A 16,367-nucleotide genomic window follows, 5' to 3' on the forward strand; every position below is an offset into this window, starting at 1 on the left:
AACATATCCTTAAGAGCACCACAAATTGTTAGGAATTTGTAAAGGCACAGCTTAAAGCCCTCTGAGAAGAATACATGTTCCTTTCACAGAAGTTCATGCTTTTGAATTTTTGTTTTGTTTCTTTGGTTTGGATATTGTCTCTGCTCTCACCTTTTGTTCTTCTTTCTGTGCCACGTTATCAGGTGGTGAAGGGGCTAATTTGCGACGGCTTCCTTTGGTAGAAGCTTTTCCTGATTTTCCTCTGTCAAGCTTATCTTTTTTTCCCTGAGATGGTGTAATAACAGAAACTGTTGGAACTACCGTCGGAAGATGAACAGAAGGGATGTTCAGAATTCTTTCTAAGACAAGAGCTGTTTCATCATCTAAGGAAGGAAAAGCAAGATTTTCAATGTAATTAAGCTTCATAAATGTAGATGGCCATGTTTTTTTAAAAAAGATTTTGTTCACTGAATTCTACCTTAAAAATAATAACCTCACTGGGGAAGTTTGTTATTTCAGATAGAGGGACTGTATATATAAGAGTACTTAGAAAATCTTTCCACGCACTGACAACTTATTAGCCCAAAAGACATCTTGAAACTATTGCTTCCCACAAGTTGTCACTTAGTTGTCACCTCAAAAATAAAAAAAAATATAATTTTAAAATTATTTTTTACTTCCAGAATACTTAGAAGTGGAGACATTCAGAATCTAGTATCTGGTAAATGATCACTGTGTTCTGCTTTATCATGGACTGATTCAGCATAGGCAGACTTGACAAATTTTGTACCACATATGTCTATTTTGCTATAATTCCTCAGAAAGATTCTAACGATCTAGACTTGATAAGACTCCTGCAATTCTTCAAGCCAAGCATTAGGACAGCCTTCTAGGCAGGTCAACAGGAAGGAGTCATGTTGCCTTTCAAAACAATTTCTTTAAAATAAAAGAAATACAAATTTACATTTTCTGTAATTATTTCAACAAACTGACACTTCATTTTCATAGAAATTTCACCCATGCCTTTATTTTGGTTGCCTCCCAAAATAAGAATATGGTGTTTGAGGGTAACAATGGAAAAGAGTGGATTGTCAAGACTGAGATAAAGTGACTTTAGAAATCTTGAGAGAGATGTAAAATTCCAGATACATACATTCACATGTCCAGGACTTGAAATTGTACTCTCATGATTTTGTCAAAATATAAAGAGCAAGTGCAGATGTTCTATAGTATCCAGAATCAAAAGCCCTGCAGGTGCTTAAGCAGTCCCAGTTTCAGAAAGAGACAAGGAGATTATTTCTAACAAAAATGTAAGGTGGTTGGAAATTAACCTTTGATAATGCTGGAGAAAACAAAGAATAATTCAAAACTTGAAGAAATATTAACATCTGCCCCACAAAAGAAAAAAAAGTTGCATAAAGCTGAAAAACATCTTGAGACCTTTCATCACCTTAGCTTGCCTAAAAGAAAGATGAAATAGATAAAGTATGAAAAACAGTAAGAAAAATGAGAATTAGAGAGCTTCCAGAAAACTATTTCATTACTGCTTGAAAAAAGGGTAATTTGCACAAAATTTAACTGATCAGTGGAGAGAAACTGCAGATTTCATGTTATACCATTCTGCATTAGGGGTGGATGGCATATGAGAATCATCTAAGGGATTATTTCTGGTCAGAATTATTCTGAGCACTTGGAATACAAAGACCCATGGGGGTTTGGCATAAGCAATGATCATAGACAAACTGCAAGCAATGAAAGAATGCCAGTTAGCAGGGCTCTAAAGCTCAATGTGGCAAGGATTATTCTAATGCAGAATAGGATGATTATGGTGGATGTGAAAAAACATAAACATCACAGCTGACATGTAGGTGTTTAATCAGACATGTCTCTCTTTTATGCCAAAATCCAAGTTTTTGCAGGCCACTATTGTGAATGCTCTTTTGACCAAAGTCTAAGCAGTCTATTTTTTTAGTAATTAATTTGTCAAATATATTTGAACAATTAAAACTGAGTGTAGAGTTGAATGGTTTACCACAGTCCACACAAAGATGCATTCAATTAAATGTTTTCATATTTTAAGAGCTGGAAAATGCTGGAATTATTTTCTGATCAGAGAAGGGTTTCACTTTTATCCATAAGATGGTTTCAGTGGCCTTCAAATGTAATGGAAAAAAAAGCTCTTGGTAAAAGCAGATGCTGTTTTCACTGTGGTTTTCTGAAGCAATTGCTTCCAGTTGGTGAATGTGTTTATTGAAAGGCTGAGAGAAATCCCTCATTATGTCTGCACAACTGTAACCTAAAGTCCAACTCCTAAAGTAAAATGAAAACTCCAGAATCACCTATATAAGTTTACAAAAATATTATTTCTTGGAAAACCAAGAAGACTCCTCAGCAAATCACATTTTCTTTGGCTCAAATTAATTGGCTGCTTTTGCTGGGCTACTTAATAACAATACTTGCACTGCTCTGTTTTCACAGTGAGCAGAAAAACTTGGAGACCTCCCTCCATTTTGAAAATTGAATCAGAATATTCTTGACAATGTAATCTCATTTTGAGCCTTGCTGAAAATTCTCTACCATGTAGTAACAGCTGCTGAGAAAGGAAGAATTGCATGCAACAAATTATTGGGTTAAGGAGTGTATGAAGGGAAAAAAAAAGGAAAAAAATTCCCCCCATGGTTCTCAAATATCCTCTTCTATTTGCTTACTTTACCTGCCTCCCCTGTAGGTCCATAATAGCTCAGAGACAGCTGGATTCCATTTTCCAAGGTGGCTGAAAAAGATCCAAACTTGCTCACAGCTTTCTTTTTATTTTTCAATTCTTCTAAAAAAAAAAAAGGAATTAATTTTAAGGACAGCAACTCATATCAGAACCACCTGACCTGTAAACCAATGGCTGGTGTGAGAAGTGGGGCTAGTGTGAGAACCTTAGTGAGGATGACTAACCTAAATAGACTAAATGGAGCAGGGAAAACCAACATTCCATTCTTAGGGTACAATATTATAGTCAGTTTTGTGCAATACACCTGTGGTTTTTAGCCAGAAATAGCATTCTAATTAGTTAGGTGTGTAAAAACAGGTTTAACAGCAACAACTAATGTAAAGTCTTATGGAATTTAAGCAGTTCTGGAGTTATGGATCCTTGTTTCTTGGATGATAAGAATGTTAAACTGCCCATTTCTATTGCATGTGGCCTATGCACTAATAAAAATCACTGTCCCTTGCATGCTGTCACAAGGACAGGAGCTGAACTTCAATTATCCCTGAGGTTCCCTTCCCTCCCCTCAGGATATTCTATGATTCTATGTATGTACTTTGAGGAGAAAGTAAAAGAAAGGACAAAAAAGTTGCAAAATTAGATCCAAAGACAGGTCTGGGATTTGTAAAAGTGGATCAGGAGTCAAACTCACATAGAGGGGCAGATCAAGGTGTCATGTGATGAATATGTCATTGTGAAAACCACACGAACTAGGCAAGATACACCTCCCAGACACTGGATCCTACCTTGCCTCTACTTCAGCTGCTGCTGCCTTAAAGAAATGTTCTATTGGTAAGAGAAAAACTTGGGATTTCCCATATGGGCAACATATGGGAAATATGATATAAGGCCGAGGAGTAGCAGAGAAGACTACAAAAGCAGGTTAAGGCAGGCCAAGCTATCTCCGTAACTCATCAACATGGGACACATCCTGAGACCTTGCCTGTTCCTATTTCTTGTCTGTGATTGCAATGCTTATTGCTGAACACCACCTGTAGGAAGATGTTTTGGAATTTTGACTGCGTTACACATTTACCATTGTACCATCCAGCCACTGTCAAGTATCAGAGTGGATTGATTCTTGTCTTCCCTACTGCCTTTCTATAAAGTGCTCCTGTTTACATGGGAGAAAAGCCTTGCACTTGTGTCCAGTGAATACAACTTGTCTCAGACACTCACACTCTGGCAGACCCTACAATGATACAGGTCAACTGTCAGAAGTGCAGACAAAAAAAATCTGGTCTGTAGAAGGGATGCAAATTTTGTATTAAGACAACCTACAAGTACATTGCTGGAGAGCAAAGGAGAGAAGCAAGAGCAGGATGCTTTCTTACACTTGTGAGAAACAACTGCTCACTTTGAAATTTTTAAAAGGTTTAATAAACCTTAACAAAAATACAACAAAAGGACTACATAAGGAAAAATTTGCAGCGCGGGAAACTGTCCCTCATGCATACCATATGGCTGGTTCATCTTCAAGATGGATGCTCAGTCTTTTATACCCCTGGGGGTTGCATCAGCCAACCCTGGCCACTCCCAAAGTCTCAGTCAGCTCTTCTTTGCCATTTATCAGTGGAGACTGCTTTCCTGTGACTTGATTGGAGGTCAGGTGTTGCCATGCTGCACCCCCTAAGCAACCCCCTGAGATTTTTCATTCCTAGCTGCCCCAGGTAAGGGGCACCTGTGCACGCCTTCTTTTTACCTGTCCTAGACAACTCCAGCTGCCTGATGGTCACATTACAGGGGAAAAAGGGAACTGTGGAGAGAACATAGGGCATCTAAACCACAATAACATAACTATACACCACTAAAGCTTTTCTTAATATTTACACAATAGTAATCCCTTAATTGCAAGAGCCAATCATCTCATTATCCATTTATAATACACTGATGAAGAAGAAAAGAGCTAAAATGTATGTTATCCTTTTCCAATACTCTTCAGTTTGGTGACAGGAATTCCATAATGTTTTTGGCAAATATATACACAAATTATTACAAACTGTCTTGCTTCTTGGAAACACACTTGCCTGGGTTCAGAAAGGATTTGGATTCAATGCTTTCTGAGTATGAACAATATATCAGCCAACAGCAGAAGTTGCTGGATTGCAGAAAGATCTGTTTTCAAAGCAAAGGTCTTGAGGTAATAATGCTATGGCCATCTGACCCACAAAAGGAGGTTCACATCAAAAGGGGAAATCTTCCCTTTCATTGTGACTTTAGTCACAAAGTCACAATGGTTTTAAGATCCAAATGCGTCCTCCACTAAAGAAGAAAACTATTTTCTTAAGGAATGGTGATTTCCTTGATTTAGAAGAGAGACTGGTTTGCACATGTTGACCTTCACTGTGCTTTTACATCTTGCTAAGACCTCTTTATGCAGTGCTTAAGTCAGTCAACTGGATTTTTGCTTTATTTTATGGAACACTGACTTTTCTTACTCTCTGCCAATGGTAACAATATATTTTCTGTTAGTTGGTAAGTTTTGCATCCAATTATTAAATACATCAAACTATTAATTCTTTATATCAGTGACATCAATCCACTGACCTGATGTAATTTGCTGTTCTTCATTAATTTCTTGCTCTTCAGCTTCTTTGAAATTTTCCTTGGGGTCTGTGACATGAATGAAGAAATTGTGCTTGTCTTTCATTACTTTCACCTTTATCAAAGTTTCTGTAAAGCAATGGAATACTATTATTGCTTCCATCAGGCTTCAGAACTTACTTGCACCCAAATAAATGGTGCACCTGCTACTTTGAGTAAAGCACTCAAAAAAAGAAAATTGCTCATAACTGGACTGAACCATGTAGTAGAAAACCAAGGTGACAAAATTAAGGCTATCTGAGTTTAGACAAAATATATTATAAACTTTCTGATAATTAAATCTGAGAGTCTGCGGAAGACTCTGTGGCTTAGATATATTGCATTTGACTGGAAAAATAATTTGAACATCCTGGAAATATGATGCATCAGTTGCCATTGAAAAAATAAACATGAACTGATTTTTCTGCATTTCTAGTTTTCTGGTACTTCATTTATCTATCAACTGTTAACATATTACAGGTAACTGTAAAGATTAATGATGATAGAGCCTAATATGGAATTTCTTTAATTGAATTTTTACTGCTGAGACATGAAAAACCATTTCTGGATTAAGAAATTATTCCATTAGTTAGCACTGAGTCAAAGCAAAACATAAAGAAAATAAGAATCACTTTTTACAAACTCTATCTTCTCTACTTGAATCTGTCCTCCATCGGATGGGAAAAGATACCGATTGGTTCCTGATACTTGAATGATATCCTCCCCTGTATTGTAGCCATGAAACTGGAAAAAACAAAGTTTTAAATTATCTGTAAATGAGAAAGGCAGTACACATGAAAGAGGTAAAAGAAGGAGAGACCATCAGGATCACACTGTACTGCTCAACATCTTTTGCTTAGCTATTGAACCAATATAAAAAATACCTTGAGCAAATATCTAGCCTGCTATAGTCATATCTAAATAATTTCCCCATTACTAACTGAGGTAACTTGTTACATGTGAAAACCATCATGGAAACTGAAGAGTAGCAAGGAGACAGGTGAGTTAACATACAGTGTGAGAGAAAGAGAAGTTCTGATCAAGTACAATGCCATGGGATCACATAAAGGTCAGGTAAAGATTCAGCTTTCTGCCCTCTAGGTTTTGGAATTCAGATACTGTAAATCTAATTAGATTGCTATGCCTTCCACAGTGCTACAAGATGGAAAAAATTACGTGACCGTATTCAAATAAGTCCAGACTGAAATGCCATCTATTTCTGAGTTTAAAGTCTGTACTTAAGCAAATTTAGACTGAATTACATTGATGTGTGCAAGTTTTGGATGCATGATAGACTCTACAAATATAAGGTGGTGCAAACTGCTGAAAAACTGAACAAAACTAGCGAAGAGCTCCCTCTGTTAGTGCAACAGGCAGAAAAAGGAGAGCTGCTGTGTCCATTGAACTGTCTAAACATGAGTTCCTGGGATTGCTAGAGACATGAAATACAATTACAGTTTGGATTTCATGTGCCTTAATCTCCAAGAGTGAGCTGAGATCCACATTTCACACATTGCACACATGCCAATGGAATTACTTTATGAAATATGGGAAAACTATGCATTTTAGATTAGGGCACTTCAAGAACATGAATTTTGAAAGAGGATATGTAACAAATGGTGATTTCCAGTGTAGGTAGTCAAAATTTCAACTAGGTATAGTAGTTCCTTACTATGGAAGATGGGACAATTTCTTATGTTCCCCTTTCCTATCCTCTCCCAGAAAAATCTCACATGATCAACTTATGTTTGCGTTCATGTCATATTACACATAAAAAAAATTAAATAATCTGGTGTGAAGATAATCTTGAACATCAAGAACTGCTTTTTAAAACTTTTAGAAAAGAATCTGCTGCTAAACAACAGAGGTAACAAGACCCAGATAGGCTTAATTTGCCCTGAACTCAAATTTCACAATAGATAATAGCTCTGCTGTAATCTTGAATCTGTATATAGTTAACACTTTTCTAATGTGGTATAATAATACAACTCCTTACCTTATAAACTTTCTCAGAACATGTTTCTGGAATGCTATGATCCTCCTCAAGTTCAGCGGCTTTTGCTGACTCATTTTGATACTTGTCTTCCAAAGGTCTTCTGTTTGATCCTTTATTTCCTTTTTTATTTCCTTCTTTACTTCCTCTTAAATCCTGGCTTTTCCTTCTACTTTGCAATTTTTCTTCCTTTTCTTGTTCTTCTTCCTTTTCTTTTTCTTCTTCCTCTCGTAATCGGTCCTGTTCAATCTTCCAAGCCTACATTCAACATTAGGAATTAAACAGACTGTGTTTATCTTTGTACTACAAGATATTTCATATGTGCATTCTGAAAGAAGTAGAAGCAAACAAAACCAAAGGAATCAAAGTTCTAAGCCAAAACACATTTCCAAACGTGTCAAAAGTCTCACAATATCACACACCAAATTTTGGATAAAATTAGTGATTCACTCAATCTACAACAGCAGCCACTGTTGACCACAGGAAATGAATCAGGTGATTATTCATATCTTACACGATCAGTCACAGGAGAATGATTTTGTTGAATACTTTTCCACAATGTTTACCACCAAACCACAATGCATCATTGGTATTGGTTTATTCCCCAAATGCAACTGTGAGATAAAATGATTTTATTTTTTAACATAAAGAGGATTGACTTGTCAATGCCAAAATTATCAGCTTACATTAGAAAGACATTTGAGATTTTTTGGAGTATTTAGGGTTTTGTAGCACTTTATAGTCTAAACATATTGAAGGAGAAGTGTTTCTGGGGAAGAAATGGGAAGCATGGAGAGTTACAAGTCAGGCATTAGCCTCGATTGAGCTGTGACAGTTAACCTCATTTCCTCTCTATATTCCCTATCAGCACTTGAATTGCACAGCATTTTACACTGTGAGGAAGATGAGACATAATATGTCTGTGAGGAGTCAAAAAAAGGAAAGAGAATACAATATCAATAAAACTAGATTTGTGCAGATTAATGGATAGTACCAATGCTATGACCAAAACAACTGTATGCTTAATCCCTGCCTCAGCCAGAAATTTATTGTGTAAAGCTGGACAAGTCAATTAATCTGCAGTGAATTTTCATAGATCCATCTATAAAATGGGATTCTCTGACCTAAGGGAACTTTGAGGTACAATATTGACATTCCCTAATTTCAAAGAGCTGTAGACGGTGAAAGTACAGTTGGGTACACAAGTATTTCCATGAATCTGGATCTTATCTTTTCATACCTTTAAAATCAGAAGACTTCAGTAACTAGTAGGATATTATTCACAACATTCACTTCCTAGTATTGCAATTATAAATTACTTTGGAATGCCTAGTCCAACTCCAAATAGTCTTCTCTTAAGAAAACAACATAACATGACTCATAATCATTAAGGAATAAATTAAAGAAAATAACATAAAATAAAAAGAGCAGAAAGACTAAGAGGATTCAGTCAAGCCCATGTACAGAACAAAGGCTTACCTTTCTAAGAAAGCAGTGCTATCTAGTCCATTTCAGAAACATAAATATTTTTGCCTCACCTTTAGAGAATCTTCTCTGATAATGGGACTTTCTTCTTTCTCGGATTGAGACTCTATTACATTCTCAGGTTCAGTCGTGCTGCCTTTTAAAAGTGAAAGGGAGAATAAGTGGGTTTTAAATACAGGAAAATAAAATAATTTTTAAAAATGGGGAAAAAAATGTGCAAGAAAATAAGAACGTATATTTTAAAATAGGAAAAGCATAATAGCACAATAAAGCAAACCTTAAATATATTTAGAAATAAAATAGAAAGTCTGTTTAGGTTAGAAGAAACTTGAATCTCATAACTGGGGACCAAATACAGTAAATAATATATCAACAATTTGTGTAAAGACTGGCTCTCTGCTTCTTGCTATTGAAGACTTTGCTCTGGCAGCGTTTGTTTGTTTTTAAGTGAGCCAGAACAAGCTCAATACCAGAGTCACAGACGTTACAACCTTTCAGGACAAAAAATCCCAAATAAATGCTATTTGAATATTCAAACCTTCACTAAAGAAACACTCACCATAACCTTCATTTACTATTACAGCTTTATAGCATCTATGACTTAATGAAAAGAGTATCTTATCTAAGTGTATTTTATACTATGCTTGGATACCCCATATTTACCTTCTAGAAAAGGTAATTTAAACTCAATTAAATTAACACTATCAGAAACTTCTAGTTAAATTGCTTTACATGATAAAGTAGAAATTGCAGTGTCAGTGAAATTGAAAACACCCAAGAACACTGTTGCCCATCTGCGTGTTCCAGCTAGAGGTGATTATCTCCTTTCAGCAAGTACTCTATGAATCAAAACTGTCATGAAGCACCACATGGGCAAGATTCAGTCTAGCTCTTGTGACAGCTAGAGATGTACAAATTATGATTTAGTAGTCATAACTGTACTTTTAGTTTCCAAACTATAATCAGAGGTGTTAACTGAGTTGAGGAGTAATGTTTCTATTTTTGTAAATGCTAACTGCTAGTCCTGGGAGGCTTCAAAGTGCATTCTCAAGAAAGGTAAAAAAGCAAAGGTTAAGCATAAACAAATCACTGTTAATACCATTTAAATATACAAGTAGAAAATTTTGACAGAAGTTCTTTTTTGTCAATAGGGGTTTTCAGATTCTGCTGCCTGCTGAACAGTTATTGTATGAACTGCTTACAATTTTCACTACCCAAAATGTTGCTTGTAATTCAAGTTTGCTCTGCAGTCTTGTCAATTCAAGCTTCCAGTTTTAGCTTCTAGCCCACAGCTTCTGACTTACAGCTTTTATCCTGCCCTTTAAAAAGGAATTTTCCTGAACCATGTTGCCAGCTTTAACTACTGCTCACCTCTTTATATGTTCAGTCATCTGAACAGATACAAATTTGTATGTAATTATTAATCTCATTAGATAAGCACAGCTATTGAAAATGTAAATTGATACTAAAGCTGTCAGTTTTCCAAACAGAGAAAGATGCAGAATATACAAATATATACATTTAATTCATTCCAAAACATATTTATGCCTATATTTATGCCTATGTCAAAACAGTGTCATTCTATGAAAAAACATATGCAATTCTGCTCTGAAAAAATCTGTGTCTCAGCACAGAGTGAAAAATTAATTTCCTAGAATACAATAAAAAGATACCCACTTTTGGCTTTCTAAGTAAAGCCAGTTTTTTTGACAGCACTGACAGACAGTCCTAGAGGGCCTTCTGCCATGGCTTTTTCCAATTTAAAAGACTCTGTTTCCTTACCCATCTTCTCTTTTTGGTATTTAGCTTCTTCCTCTTTCACCCAGTCTTCAATTAAGTTGGCCACCAGCTCAAGATAGTTTCTGAAAAGCAGAATATTCCTCAATACAATACAATACAATACAATACAATACAGTATTCACTAATGTGATTTCAAGTCAAACAAGATCACTTGGCTTGTCAGTTTCTTATACAAGTATTATTCTATTATCTTTGAGACAAAACTTATATTTGAAAGGATTTCTCTCAGTTTTTACAGGAAGTAGTACTTTTGCTTGTTTAGTATTTGCTTAGTACATGTTACACTAGGAATTCTGGTTATCCTTTCTGCAAAGAAATGTAAGAAACTTCTCTGCCAAAGAACACCTGCTAAAGAAAAATCCAGGAAATTAGAAAACTTGAAGACACTCAGCTCCAAAAGGTACAGACTCATTGTCAACCTTACTGTTTTGCCACTGAATAACTTATTTTCTTAGCTGCTTTTGATTGATGTTGATTTTTAAAATATGCTTTACTTGTTCATTCAGAAACTGAAGTACTATTTTATATAATGCAAGCTCTTCTTTATCGGTGTGACAAGAAAGGTGTTTGAAAATTGCCATCCAAATCCAGATGAGAGAATCAGTGTACCATAACCTGCCATGAATTAGGAATATTCACAAGTCACAACTAAGTTGAAGTGAGAACTGAAAAACAAACCGATCCAGAATTTGCTGCTGGCATCTGCAGTTGCATTGTCTCATCTTCCAAAGGTGTCTGAAATGACTGCTCAAGTAGTTCACTAAACAACTGCTTTCAAAAAAGGAGGAAGCCTGGGAATCTTATATGCAACTGCCACTCAACCCCTCATTCGGAGTTTTATCACAATTCTTCAAAGTAAAATTCTTCACGTGTGCAAAATTGAAAGGAGCTTTTGAAGAATGCATCAGATTCAGTTGCTGAGTATATATAATGACTTCATGATATTTTGTGTTTACAGTTCAAGATGATTCAATTGTACTCAAAAACTCTGTGTGTAGTGGAGGCATTTGGGCATGAACATACAGACAATACAATCAATTCTTGACCTCATATCAGTTTTAAAGTTCTTATTGGAGCAGTCTGTCCAAGAGAATTAATAAGTCATGTACACAGGCTGGAACACACAGTTCAGGTACAGCTTCAAGATATACAAGACTCTCCCAGCTTCTGCAATGTAGGTGGAGTTTGCTTTGGGAAATTTGCATGGAGAAATTGCTGATCTTATATACACTCAGTAGGGAGAAGGTTATTCTGTTTGTATCTGAAGAAAAGTGCACAAGCTATAAAAACTTATGCTGTTGAAAACAAAAGGAAGAACTAGTCTGGAACACAGAGTTGCCAGTACTGGAATAACTTGAAGATGAATATATGTTATAAATAAAAAAGAGACTATTCGGGTGGAAAATATTTTAGGCCAATGAAACAGTCATTCAAAGTCTAAAATACACATTCTATTAATATGTATTCTGATGTCACTACTGCCAATGTCTGACTCAGAAGCATTTCTCAGAAAGGATTATTCTTTTCCAGTAACTTGTGTAATGTGTTTACTATGAAACTATAAACAAATGTCATTAAGATTAACTTTGAGCAAAATAATGGTTTTGATAATGCCTGAATTGATTTGGCTTCCTGATAGAGCGGCCACTTATTCTAACCAGAATTAAAATGTTTTATATACACACTTATCATTGGAGGCACATGTGTCCATGCCTTTGGATTTCCTTACTCAGTGGCATCCATTAGATTTCCCATGCAGACTCCTGCTGCCTACTCTTTAAACAGCATAATTTCTGAATTTTTGAATGTTCTACATGAACTACAGGATCTGATATCCATAAAGAAGAAGGAAGGTAACTGGGATCTCCAGGAGCAAAAGCTGCTGCAACATCAGAAATTATATTTCCTCTTTGCATGAGAATTTGCTGTAGCAGGACTCACTTAAATAAAATGAAATTATTCCTTGATTCTGTAACCAACTGATTAGCAGATAACAGATTTATATTCCAGACAGCAACTATGAGCTGTCACTCTACAAAGATGGTCTGTAGTTTATAAACTGTCCCAATAAAGAAGTAACAAGTGAACACAGACAGAGAACTCTTATCAGAGAAATTTTCAAGCTCTGCATCTATTGTGCATTTGTAACACTTCTGTGATGAAAGTGTGACTCTTAAAGCTATATCGAAAATTAGAATGATAGCAATTTTAATAAAATAAAAAACAATAAATTGTTACTAAACTCATCAGGAGTCACTTATTTCTTACAAAGGTAAAAACAAGTAATACTACTCCTAATTAATAAGTAGAGTTTGTGCCCATCTCTGGCAACTCAGCAGGATCTGGAAGCTAACTGCAGGCAATAGCTTGAAGCACTCCAGGTATTTAATGAGTGTCTTCTACAGAAGTGTTATGTTGCTTGGAAACATACACTAGCAAATATTTATGATACTTTGTCTGGAAATCTCAAATGATCTTTAAAAGTAAGGCTGAAAAAAGTCTAAAAATGTGCTGATTATTTTGCAGAGTATAAGCAGGTATCAGTGACACATAACAGAAGCAAAAGAGGAACTATAGCTCTTCAAAAATTCTAAGTAGCTTATATAGCTACTTATGTTGAATATCTCTAGGAAAGAAGAGCAAAGCCAAACCATCTTGTCAGTGTTCATGCCATTTTCTTTAGGAACTCCTTGCTGCTTTGAAACAGAAGCTGGTGAAAATTCACTGGACAAAGTAGGCATGCCCTAAGCAGAAGTTATCTTTAATGTCTAAGCCTTGATTCAAGGGGATGTGGAAGAGTAAGAAGTAGAAAGCACACAGATATATAATGCAGATAAAATGCATAATTTCTCATTTAGATGCAAAATCAGCAGCTTTTCTTTTGCAGGTATCAAGAGCCTTTCCCGTCTCTCAGTTGCTTTTGATCTGTTTCAATGAATGCCCTTTCAAGGTGACCAGCCAATCTGAGGTTTTACGACCCCAGAGATGAAGAGTGGCTGTTTCAGGGACAAATGCTTCCTGAGGAAGTCTGGTACCTCCCTCTGCTCCTACAGCACCCATATGCTGTTGGCAGGAGGCGTTTCTCAGTGTACACAAACACCAGGTCACACATTAGATGTTCTGGGGTGTGTGACCTGCTCTCTGCTGTTTGTTCCAAAAGTGTATGGGTCTCCTATGGGTCTCATGGCATATGTGTCAACTCTGCCCAGAAAACCCAAATGCACCAGGCAGCTGTTTTGTGGCACCAACTGTTTATGTTTAGGAAACTTGAATTAGGCAGCTAAAGTCCAGTGTCACAAAGAAGTGTAAGAATTGCTGGCAGAGTAAAGAGCTCTGGGTGCCAACAAACTGCTCTGTAACAGCCCTTGAATCCACTGACCCTGTGCTTGGGTCTGTTTGAATGCAAGACCCAGCTTTACTACATCTTTCACTTATCTTTTGGGGAAGATTTTAGTTGCTATATAAATGCAAAACCACTGACACCACATTTTGTGGATCTGCCCAACAAAACAGCCAGCATTTTCTCCAAGGAACTTTGAATTTCTGCTGGTAAATATCTTATGGCTCAGGTCCTATTCCCTGCTAATCACAACAGCCTGTTTTCATGGCAAATAATTTAAGTCCAAATGCCTGGAAAGCTGAGATGGACCTACAGAGAGTTCCTTGACTGAGAGCAAAGATACAAAATACAATACAAAATATAGCTTCAGGAAGGCACATTTTCCTTATTTAGTGCTCAAACCTGTTCAAACATATACAGGTGTCAACAAAAGTTTATTATTAAAATTCCCATAATATGATAAACGAGGCACTACACTCAGAAAAGGATACCTGCAGACAAGTAGGGGGGAGGTATTTTTATACTGGATAATTTGTTTGAAATTTTATTTGATAAATCTAATTAATTCATAGAGCACCAGAGTGACATTGTTAAAGATACCTCAGCTGTCTCTCCATGGCATTTTGATATTTTAACACATCAGTACATGGACAGTTGTTCTATTTTCAGTAGTTGTATCTACATCATCATTTATATCACTGCTTTGGTGCAAAAATGTGTTCCAAAATAAATAGGTCCACTAACAAAAGAGCTAAAGTGCACATATCAACCACTTGCACACCTCTAACTGGTGAGCAGGTACTGATAAGGAATTAAGAAGAATGTGTTATTCTGTAGGAAAAAAATTCTAATATTAACAAAGGGATTTGAACTTTTCTCAAAAAAAATTCCCACAAAATCACTCCATTTATGTATATATTATAAAAAAAAACTGATAAGTATATACTTAGACAGAATTTTTTTAATGTTCTTCACCTGGAATGTCCTACAATTTTCTTGATGTGGCATTTCTAATGATTTTATATGTATGTGTACGTTATTTACATTTTGATACTTGATGATAAGGAGCTACACTCTGCATTATTCTTACTCAGAAAAGTTCAACAGAATTCTGTTGATACCGCACTGTTTTTGACTCACATGACTTTCTTTCTCATAAACGTGTCACACAGTTATACCTTAATTTCTAAGCTTTGCCCTAAAGCTTAATTAAAATGGCTTTAATTAAAAATTACTGTGAAAGAGACAGGGAAGACAAAATCCATTACCTGAATCCCACATTAGAGTGCAGAGCAATATTCCAAGTCTCTTGGCTCTGACGATGTTGATTCATGGGATTGTGAAAAACCATTAGTAAAGAGTTATCTTGGCTATGATAAAAGGAATCAATACATCTGTATTCTTGGGATGCTGTATGAAGAACCTGAAAAGGAAAGGAATAAAGATACATCTTTCCTGAAGACAGTAGCATATGTTCAGAGACTACATAGCAGAGCTTTGAGCAACAGGTGCTCCAGAACACTCTCCTACAAGATGTACCCAAAGCATTTGGATTCCAGCAACCTGAATGGTTCAGGTAGGTGGAAATTGAAACTGCATTGCTATTCATGTTGAGAAGAGATACCAACTATGCTCTACCTTCTCACTGACCATGAATGAAAAAGTTCAGCTACACAAAACCCAAATAAATTAAAATATTAAACAAATACTTAAATAAGTTTAAATAATAAAATACTTAAGTAAATAGCAAATGAAACCAGAATTATCATATACCAGATAAAAAGAAAACTAATTTACTTTTTTTTATCTCAGTTGATTTTACTTGGTATTCAATTTGCTTTATCATGGCCTGCACATCCCTGAGATTTGCTGTGATCTGCATTTTTCCTCTCTGCTCTGTACTGCCCCATCATTTTCAATATTATTATTGCCTGCAGGTTGAAACTTATTTTATAGTCATAGGTAGAAGAAAGCCTTCTTATAAATTATTATTTTTCAGAACTATGCAACTGAAGGTTCTAGAGGGATCTGTTCTATGATCTTTCCCGGAACAGACTTGATTAAGTCTGATTAAGTTGGTAGATCCCAGGGTCCTCCTTTCTACTGTGCAAAATGTTTCTCTTTATCTAGTCATCTGGAACTTCATCTGACTGCCATGACTTTTCTTTCAAAAGGTTATTTTCAGTTTCAATAAAATGCTATTTTTTATTTACCTTCAGTATATTTTTACTAGACTCACTAATTATTGGTAGTTGAAGTAATATTAGCTATTTATGCTGCATAAGAAGGGATGCCCCATGCATTGAAATGCATGACTAGACTTTAAAATTGTCACACTAAAGTGGTGCTGCAAAAGTCCAGGCAGCATTTCCTTCACCCATGTATAGCATGTGTCAGGTTCAAATAAGAATTACAACCTCTGAAGCTCA

The 16,367-nt window shown here is 35.8% G+C and overlaps 1 protein-coding gene across 1 annotated transcript in view; it reads right to left on the minus strand.

The window, feature by feature from the left end:
* The window catches only part of SPAG17 (sperm associated antigen 17), an 89,174-nt gene that overhangs the window by 29,943 nt on the left and 42,864 nt on the right, over positions 1-16,367 (minus strand). Inside the window, exons 17-24 of the mRNA XM_063148440.1 lie at positions 15,207-15,361; positions 10,581-10,660; positions 8,852-8,934; positions 7,317-7,571; positions 5,953-6,064; positions 5,285-5,410; positions 2,693-2,803; positions 151-362 (exon numbers count right to left, since the gene is read on the minus strand). Of these exons, the coding sequence (XP_063004510.1) occupies positions 151-362; positions 2,693-2,803; positions 5,285-5,410; positions 5,953-6,064; positions 7,317-7,571; positions 8,852-8,934; positions 10,581-10,660; positions 15,207-15,361 (1,134 nt within the window). The remainder of the gene's footprint in view (positions 1-150; positions 363-2,692; positions 2,804-5,284; positions 5,411-5,952; positions 6,065-7,316; positions 7,572-8,851; positions 8,935-10,580; positions 10,661-15,206; positions 15,362-16,367) is intronic.

The sequence above is a fragment of the Melospiza melodia genome, chromosome 2 (genome assembly GCF_035770615.1).
Source record: "Melospiza melodia melodia isolate bMelMel2 chromosome 2, bMelMel2.pri, whole genome shotgun sequence".
Classification (NCBI taxonomy): Eukaryota; Metazoa; Chordata; class Aves; order Passeriformes; family Passerellidae; genus Melospiza; species Melospiza melodia.